We start from the raw sequence: 9,692 nt of genomic DNA, 5'->3' as shown, positions 1-9,692 counted from the left end.
TAATTGGTGTTAGGAAGCCTCTACTTCCTATTTTTCTTCTCCTTCCCCACCAAATGTCCATAACATCACGAAACAATATTCAAGAGTGATGATCAATATTATAAAAGGTAAACTGAACTCTGCCCTTGATTGCAGATATGGTCAGCCATATCTGCCATGGTCTACATTTGCCCCTTCCTGTGGGACAGGATTTGAGCATGATGGGGTCACTCTTCCAAAGTGGAGAAAGAACTGCTATTAAGGCCATTTTCATTTAAACTAGAAGCAAGATTATGACTGTTTTCATATTTGACCAGTTACATAATTCTCTTTGGCTTTACTTTTTAGGTCTGCTGCTTTATACCTTATAACACAAACACTGACCACTTCTTCTTTTGGGGGGAGGAGGGAATGACACAATAGTAGAAAAAAGTCCTCTGGCCAATAGTACTATGAATTAAACACCTCTCTTTTATAATGGTAGTAAATGTAATATATATATATATATACATGTGTGTGTGTGTGTATTTATATATATATTACATTAGTGACACACACTAATATATACATATATATATTCTAATGAAGAAAGCTGCACATAACAAACCTTTGAAAATCCCCAAATGCTGCAACCAACCTAATGCAAATAGAACACAGAATTTTCATTAAATCCGCACCAACGTTGTGTTGTCAGAGGAAGAATGACATATGATTCTAAAATGTGAATTTATACAAATGAAAAGTTGCAGTCATTTGATGCTGAGTTTTTCTAATTCCTGGCATTTTTGAGGAAACAGTGGTTAACGCCTCTGCTTACTCTCAGAATCACCATTTAACTTTTTAATCATCCTGCCTCTTTTCCTTCCAGAAGATAGGAGGATAAAAAGATAAAATAACTATTCATAAGAATGAGTTTTGCTTCAAAGCCTTTTTTTCTCCACCTTTGAGGGTGACGGTATTATTTAGAATTAAACCCCAAATTTGAACAACTGTATATTATGTCCTTAAAATGAATATCATTATAGAAGGAGACCAAAGCAATGAAGTTAATTCTCTCTTATTTGTTAAACGGAGTTCCCTCCTTCCCCCACCCCTTCCTCCTTCTGGGCTGTCCTGTCACGCCTTCTCAACACGCTAAAATCATTCAGAGCAGCGTGCAGGGAGAAACACGACATTTATGGTAAGCGTCAGCCTTCAGAGAAAGAAAGCAGTTCATTAATTTACTTCACACTTACTTCAAAGTATGAGTGTACCTTACCCCCTTAATCAATAGATATGATGTACAGTCAATATCCTCACATGTTAAAAAGGGGTCAGAAATACAAACTTTCACACCACAAACATCAACCTCAACTCTGTTTAATGAAATTTACACAAACGATGCAACCTGACTTTGGAGTTCAGTAAGCCCCAGGAGGATTTTTTGGCATCTTCAGAAGCTGTGGTACACTTGAGGACAACAATAAAATGTTTCCCCAGTCAAAACAAACAGCTCTCCCAGCTAGTCACATTTTAATCAAGTCCGCCTTAAAATTAGACATCCGGGAGCATTTGTAACTGCTTAAAAATATGAATTACTATTTTTGTAAAAAAGCATATGAATAGTCAATAGGGCTGGAAGGAAAGGACTCTGGATTTTTTGCTACCCTGGTGTTCCATGACTTAAAAGACTGTTGTGGTGACAGGGAATTGCAATATTTGTGAAGGCAACTAATAATACGAATTCCAAGTAAGTAACTAAATGTACATATTAACATGAGCACACTCGTGGATCTGTGGTCCAAACCACAGATGCCGCTATAAATGTGGTCCACGATTTGTCAAAAGCCTCTCTTTATTCTTACATAAATAGGACCCATTGAGTCAGTCAAAATCTGTTTGTTTGTTTGTTTTTCCTCTTCAGAAAGAGGCAGAGGGGTTTCCTGTGAAAAACGACTCTTCAATTTCTCATCCAAAGAAAAAACCACCTTCCCTATATAGTCCTTTTGTATTGAAATTTACTCAATGTCCGGGACAAACACACCTCCTATCCTACAGTAAGACGTGCACTTCCAAAGCAGAATCCCACCTCAGAAAAAAAGGAAAAAAGTGATACCACATCAAAGGAAAAACTCTTGGGCGCAGGCGCACACACGCCCCATCTCGCCCCTAAAAATACCCCCCCCCCCGCCCCCAGCCTTGCTATCTTCCTGCTATTTGGCTGGAGAGCCAGGAAGAGAGAGGTAAGTAGTAATATTTCCTTCAAAACTGTAGCAACAGAGTCCAAGAAGTTAAGGGGGAAAAAATCACTCAATATTTTAAGTACAAGGAATCAGAACAAGTTGGTGACAGTGGTAGCGTTTGAGAATATTTATTTACCTAGCCTCACTCAACTTTGTAGTCAGTTTCACTCAAGTTGCCACTCTTTCTTACGCACGTACACTTGGGTTCCTATTCCCCACCCCCAGCTTTGGTGCGCGCACACTCGGACACACAGGGACACACACACAAGCGTTCATACATCCTCTTTTCTCTCTCTCTCTCTCTCTCACACACACACACACACACACACACACACACACACACACTCGCACCCCTCCTTCATCCACACCAGACACTGCACTCCACCTCTCCTATTTTACCTCACTATCCCTCTTCCCTCCCCAGGTTTGTCAGTCTCAGTTACATTATGGCACCGTCACATTCTTCCTTGTACTCTTTACTGCTTGTCCCTCTAGCCCCCTGGGTCGCACAAGCAGTTATACTGTCATACATTACACCTTCCCCCTTTTCCGCACTACCTCTCCCCCTCCCTTCCTTACCACATTGTCACCATCACACCCCCCTCCCATCTCCGCACTGTCGTCTCCTCTGATCGCTCACACTCGCGCAGTTACATTGTTGCACACTCACACACACTTTGTAACACTCGCAGTCACCCCCGCCCCCTCCCTCCGGTTCCCCCCTCCCCCCTCCCGCCGCGGCCGGCGGTGGCGCCGATGACCTCACGGCGCGCGCGCGGCGCGGCCCGGCGAGGCCGCAGATTGGCTGGCCGCGCCTCCGCGGCACTTCAAAGCCAGAGAGGGAGCTACAATTGTGGTGGAATGGGCGGAACTGATCATTGTATTGCACACCTCTAAAAAAAACACTGCCTCTGATTTATCAATATAAAAAAGATCCTCTGAGAGGAGGAGGGCACTTTTGTGTGATGGCAACTTCACTTCTAGGGGTGAGTCTCAGGATTTTCTCTTGCTGGTTTAATTAGTTTCCTTTTATTACTGATCGGAGGGGGTTAAAGTCGCCCCGGCCAGGCCACGGGCTATCAGTCTCTCTATTGAAAGCGTTTTTTCCCCCCTTTAAATACAAGTGAGTTTGGAGAAAAGAAAGAGGGGGAGAGGGGGCCCGAGTCACTTTTTTCAGCACAGGAAAAGGTTCGAAGGGCATTTAGACAAGCCACCTCTCAGCGCCTGGCTGCTCCCTGCCCGGGAGACCTGCGCCCAGCCCGTTTTACATACGACGATTTCGGGGATAAAGAGCAAATTTTTTCCTCTGGGCATACTGCAGATTATCCCCCTTTCCCCTTAAAAAATTCCTCAGTCCGCCTTGTCTTGCAGGTACGTTGAACTCGTCTTTTCACTATTGTAGATGTACTTAAAAAAAAAAGAAAGAAAGAAAATGAAAAGCAGGAAGAGCGAGTAGCCCGACAGTTTGATCTCTTTGGGCCTGGGAGAAACCACCCAGGATGGGTTGGGGGTGGGGGGAACCGGAGCAGGATTTTCAAAGCTCTCTCTGGATCCCCGGGGAAGCACTCTTAAAAGCAATCCAATGGTTTTCCCCAGGTTTCTCGCCCAAGGAAACTTCTGTCCTCCCCGATCTGGACTTTTTGCTGGTTTGTTTCAAAGTGTCTGGGGCCTTGTATGCAAAAGAGTGTTGTTTTAGGTGAGAATACTTGTCAAACTCTTCTTTAGCGTGGCGCTTTGCTCCCGATTCAGACGCCGGCAGCCAAACTTGTCCCCTCCTGTAGAGTAGGAAGCAGCCGGGCGCCGGGGCTGTTGGGGGTGCCAGGTGAGTTGGCGGCGGCGCGCCGCAGCGAGAGATGGGGTGCCGAGGGGCGTTTGGGAGGCTACCGGAGGTCTAATGCACGTTTCTTTCCTCCCTCCCCCACCGGCCCTTTGCCCACCACCCCTCCCCCACCCTTCTCCTTTCCTCCTTGTCGCAGGAAGAACCGAGGTTGGGATCCACTCCTCTGGCCATGCTTGCTGCTACCTGTAATAAGATCGGCAGCCCCAGCCCGTCTCCCTCCTCCCTCTCGGACAGCTCTTCTTCCTTCGGTAAAGGCTTCCACCCCTGGAAACGCTCCTCGTCCTCCTCCTCCGGCAGCTGCAACGTAGTAGGCTCCAGTCTCTCCAGCTTCGGTGTGTCGGGGGCTTCCAGGAACGGCGGCTCGTCCTCGGCGGCAGCGGCGGCCGCGGCGGCGGCGGCGGCGGCCGCGGCCCTGGTCTCCGACTCTTTCAGCTGCGGCGGCTCGCCGGGCTCCAGCGCCTTCTCCCTCACCTCCAGCAGCGCCGCCGCCGCCGCCGCCGCCGCCGCGGCCGCCGCCTCCAGCTCGCCCTTCGCCAACGACTACTCAGTGTTCCAGGCCCCCGGCGTGTCGGGGGGCAGCGGCGGTGGCGGCGGCGGCGGAGGCGGAGGCTCGTCGGCGCACTCGCAGGACGGATCGCACCAGCCCGTCTTCATCTCCAAGGTGCACACCTCGGTGGACGGGCTGCAGGGCATCTACCCGCGCGTGGGTATGGCGCACCCCTATGAGTCGTGGTTCAAGCCCTCGCACCCGGGCCTGGGGGCCGCGGGCGACGTGGGCTCAGCCGGCGCGTCCAGCTGGTGGGACGTGGGCGCGGGCTGGATCGACGTGCAGAACCCGAACGGCGCGGCGGCGCTGCCCGGCTCGCTGCACCCCGCCGCCGGGGGGCTCCAGACGTCGCTGCACTCGCCGCTCGGAGGCTACAACTCGGATTACTCGGGCCTCAGTCACTCGGCCTTCAGCAGCGGTGCCTCGTCGCACCTGCTCAGCCCCGCGGGCCAGCATCTCATGGACGGCTTCAAGCCGGTGCTGCCCGGCTCCTACCCCGACTCGGCCCCATCGCCGCTGGCCGGCGCGGGGAGCTCCATGCTGAGCGCCGGGCCGTCGGCGCCCCTCGGGGGCTCCCCGCGCTCCTCCGCGCGCCGCTACTCGGGCCGCGCCACCTGCGACTGCCCCAACTGCCAGGAGGCCGAGCGGCTGGGCCCCGCCGGGGCGAGCCTGCGACGCAAGGGCCTGCACAGCTGCCACATCCCGGGCTGCGGCAAGGTGTACGGCAAGACGTCGCATCTGAAGGCGCACCTGCGCTGGCACACGGGCGAGCGGCCCTTCGTGTGCAACTGGCTCTTCTGCGGTAAGCGCTTCACGCGCTCGGACGAGCTGCAGCGGCACCTGCGGACCCACACCGGCGAGAAGCGCTTCGCCTGTCCGGTGTGCAACAAGCGCTTCATGCGCAGCGACCACCTCAGCAAGCACGTGAAGACGCACAGTGGCGGCGGCGGCGGCGGCTCGGCGGGCTCCGGCAGCGGAGGCAAGAAGGGCAGCGACACCGACAGCGAGCATAGCGCGGCGGGCAGCCCGCCTTGCCACTCCCCAGAGCTGCTGCAACCCCCGGAGCCCGGGCACCGCAACGGCCTGGAATGATGCGCCCCGGGCGCGCGCACCTGTCCCCCCACCTCCTCCCACCTGGGTCCGTGCCGGGCCATGTCTGGCCTGGGTTCCGTCCAGGCTCTCTCCAACTGCACCCTGCTCGCTCTCTCGGTCTCTGTCCCTCTGCCTCCTCCCCCTCTCTTCCCTCGGACTTAACTTTGTAAAAGGGATATGGACATGTAAGTAACACGCATCCGTGTCCCAGGCCCTGCTCTGGCCCTCCTCCACGGGTGACACCGCCTGATCCCGGTGTGCAGCCCGATTCGCACCTCCTTGGCTCCCTCCTCCTGCCTCCCCAGATTGGCATAACTTTCAGAGGGCAGGGGCCTCTGGAGTTAGATCTGATGGAGGCCGCGGGCCTCCCCACCGGCGGGAACCACTTGGTGGAGGAGGGAGAGGCAGGAGGCCAGGCAGGGCATGCCCTCCGGTGTGACCCGCCGACTCGGTTCCTGGACCGCAGTCCTGGGAGCCTTAGCTGAGGAGTGCCCTTCTGGGCCGCTGCTGAAGCTTGATGGGGTGCCGGTCAAGCAACACCTAGACCTGGAGTTTGCAAAGTTTAGCTCTCCCAACATCAGCTCTGCCATTTTCTTTGTTCCCTGAGGTGGAACCATTCGTTGCAAGTTTCAGCAAAGGGCAGGCAGTCTTGGAGAGTCGCTGCAGCAACCACCTTCTTTCATCTTTATAACATTTTTTTTTTAAAGCTGAAAAACTAAGGAAAAAAATTCAACCTTCCACTTCTTTTCCTTTCTAAGTAGTTTTTCCTCAACTTGTAAGCACGTCTTTCTCTCAAACTGTGCTAATATTGATCCCAAAGTTATTTTGATCGCATTAACTTAACTTATGGGGTGGGGGTGGGGTGAGGGTAGGTGTCTTTCTTATGCAAAAATACCCCTTTCCGGTGAGACCAGATTAACTATCTTCGTGTTTGTCCTTTTCTACCTCGTTTTTTCACAATTCCCGAGCATAATCTTCCGATCTTTTTTGTTGTTGTTGTTAGTCCAGCCGTCAATTTGTATAGTACTCATTTCTGTAAATTTTTCAATTCACTGAAGATTTTAGGATTCAACTTTTTTTGTGTGTTTTAAACTTCTAAACAAGTGAAGAAACTATCATTTATTTCAGATGAGGCTGTAGTTTAAATGCCCAAAGAGGGAAATAAGAGAAAAAGCAAAACCTTTGTAAAATATATCTGAACCTAATGGTTTGTACAACTGGAGAATCGTTCTAGATTAGTTACCAATTAAACAGAACTCCACCAGTGTGAGTGTGAGGTACAGTTGTCCAGGAGACGATTTTGTATAGTATTTTTCTTGTACATTACTTCCAGTAAATATTTGAATATATATTGAAGTAAACTTGATTTTTTTTTTTTTTTGTCACAAGAAAATATTAAGAGTTATTGTTGCGGTTCTGAGGAGCTGCAGGTTTTTGAACTCATTTCTGGAGGTGCAGAGCCACAAACGCACTTTCGGGGCCTAGTTTTGCTCGAATATGAATTTAGATAGGTATCAAACTGTAACTAAGACAATATTTGATAAATGTTGGATGACATTTAATTTAATGGAGCATGTACTTATTTGCATTTGCTGGCAGTTCAGGCATAGTTAAAAGTGAGAGTTCTCCTATATTTCATAATAAGTGGGTCTTGCCAAAACCCATGTATTAAATAAATTGTCCAAGTGAAACTCGACTAACTTTGGCCTTTGTGTATTTCCTGAAGGTAATATTGTTAACTGTTAATAAACATTCCTGACACTACATTTAAATGTTTGCAGATTCTGCAAACTAATTGCTCATTGTAATGTTGAAATAATTTGGATATTTCACATTGAAATGAAAAGCCTTTCTCTGGAACATTTTAGACTTGCATTTTAAATGCATGAAATGTAATTGATTTATTTGTAATATTTTAAATGGTATTAATAAACTCAGATAAAAGACTAGGCCAGTTAATTTGTATTTTTTCCCCTTTTTAAAACTATGGACATTTACATTTTATCTTTAGTTTAAATGTCTAATTTAAACTAAATATAACCCTGTTTTTGCGGAAATATTAAATAATTCCCTTTAAGATATTCCTTAGATGGAAAGATCTATTTGGCAAAGCTGTGTCTTCTCTGTTTACCAAGATAAAGATTATAGTGTCTAAGAAATGTAATTAATTATTTACCGGTAGATTTAGCTCATAGCATCAGGATTTTATTGACCTCTTAAAATTTGCACTAAGTCACCAAACAATTCAAAGAAATTTTCCTTCACAGTCTCCAGAAGGTTGTTGGCTATTGAGTAGGTTTAGTATTTAAAAGGCCAAGCCTTACATTGGAAGATCAGTACATCTAAAATAAAAACATGTGTTTGGGAATAACTTTTGTTGTTAGGAGGTGGAGGAGGTCAAGCTAACAAAAGCTTGTTTTTGGCATTCTGTGTCTTAGCTAAAGATTATGTAGAGGTAAATATCAGTAGTAGATTCCTGTTGAAATGAGTTATCTGTTCTTTTAAAGTCTCTAAACAGACACCAAAGAAAAGGAAGGTTAAACCTTAATCTATCTACTAGGCTATTGTTCAAAGGTGTCAATGATGCCAATAAAAAAATATTGTCTTGTTATGTCTAAGTGCATTTAAGCAATGGGTGTTCCTTGAGCCATACTTTGAAACAAAATACTTTAAATGTTGATTGATGTTATATCAAACAATTTCACTATTAGATTAATATTATTTTGAATCAAATTGAATAAAAAGTTAGTGTTCAGATTCTAATAAGCTTAACTTCTTTCTTTCTGTTTGTATTCTTTCCACCTTAAGTTCAGTCTTGGTATACATCTTGAACAGACAATTTTCCCCTGAGATTTATGTAAAGTCATTATAGTACCTAGAAACATATGTATATGCAGAGTACTCGGAGTATTATAAATTCTGGGGGAATGAAACAATCCGGTTTTCAGTTAAATATATTATAGAATGCAGATGGTGCCAACTAGCAGACAGCCTTAATTCTGTTGTCTATGGAGATATCTGAAGCTTCCAATTCTTGTGGTTTTAGACAAACAAGTTAACTCTGATTCTTTGGTATACAATCACTCTAAATAATGGTAATTAAAAAAATAAAATAGTTTCTCTCTCTGTCACTCTCTCCCTAGGAATAACACGCAGAACACAGTTTAAGTGTTGTTTCTTTTTTCTTGAAAGTTGCAGTGCTGAGGGATTCGGAGAGAGCGGTTCTGAAGGAGTTAAATGTAGTGGCAGGTAAGAGGAAAGTTGCTCAGTACATTTATAATCTCAGTTGCACTACCTGCAGAATTGATTTAAGAAGTGGATTGTGACTAGAAGAGATATTGTCTGGAAGATTTCTTTGGGATGGTAGAAGAGGGACCGATTATTTTCTGTTCCATGCAAACTTTCACTTTCTACCTTTAGCTCCTCCTCACTCTTCTAGCTTGGTTTTACATTTTGGATGGTTACTACATTAGTTTTCTGCAGGGTGGCTAGGGTTCTCTTTTGGAGATAAATATCCTTTTTGGGAAGGATAGACGATGAAGTACGAAATGGTGATTTTTTTTCCCCCCTGCTTTCCTGTGATAAAGCACTTCTTACCAATGGCTGGAGACTCACTCAGATGAAGCCATAGTCAGGGTCTCAGTTTGAACCAAAGGACAAGTTTCTAGTCTTGCAGATCAAGGTAGAGGCAAATTAGTTGTTGACCCAGAGGTCAGGGCAGCATGTATCTGCCCATCCTCCAGAGAGCAGAAAGGGTTGCAACCTTAGAAAATGACCGGTTCAATCCAAACTTTCTCTTCCTGATCCTGAGTTCTTTTTTTCTGGTCCTTTCCTCACCTCTCCTTTTGGATGATCTCCTTCACTTAGGTGCTGTGATTTGATGAGATTGGACAAGTAACTAAAAGATTTTATGCTATAATTAATGTGATGAGTTACTCTCCTGTATTAACTGATACTGGAAAAAGTTTCTGGATGGGTTTGCCTTCTTTTCACTCTCCTCTTATCCCAGTCC

The 9,692-nt window shown here is 46.8% G+C and overlaps 1 protein-coding gene across 2 annotated transcripts; it reads left to right on the top strand.

The window, feature by feature from the left end:
* The first annotated feature begins 3,166 nt into the window (after window positions 1–3,166).
* Window positions 3,167–8,321, top strand: Sp8 (Sp8 transcription factor). Of its 2 annotated transcripts, XM_074055689.1 has the most exons (3): window positions 3,167–3,187; window positions 4,178–4,573; window positions 4,670–8,321. In XM_074055689.1, exons 1-3 carry the CDS (start codon window positions 3,167–3,169, stop codon window positions 5,678–5,680), a joined length of 1,428 nt encoding a protein of 475 aa, XP_073911790.1. In that variant the 3' UTR covers window positions 5,681–8,321. The 2 variants fall into 2 exon arrangements, with proteins under 2 accessions (XP_073911790.1, XP_020040478.1); XM_020184889.2 differs by having other exon boundaries at window positions 4,178–8,321.
* Window positions 8,322–9,692: the final 1,371 nt, after the last annotated feature.

Source organism: Castor canadensis, chromosome 2 (assembly GCF_047511655.1).
Source record: "Castor canadensis chromosome 2, mCasCan1.hap1v2, whole genome shotgun sequence".
In the NCBI taxonomy this organism is placed as follows: domain Eukaryota; kingdom Metazoa; phylum Chordata; class Mammalia; order Rodentia; family Castoridae; genus Castor; species Castor canadensis.
This window is presented reverse-complemented; position numbering and strand designations above follow the sequence as displayed.

Bases quoted from the DNA above. Each gene is read 5' to 3' on its own strand.
- Sp8 (XM_020184889.2), top strand. From the start codon at position 3,167: ATGGCAACTTCACTTCTAGGG. The intron at 3,188-4,177 runs GTGAGTCTCAGG...TCCTTGTCGCAG, and splicing joins TGGCAACTTCACTTCTAGGG to GAAGAACCGAGGTTGGGATC.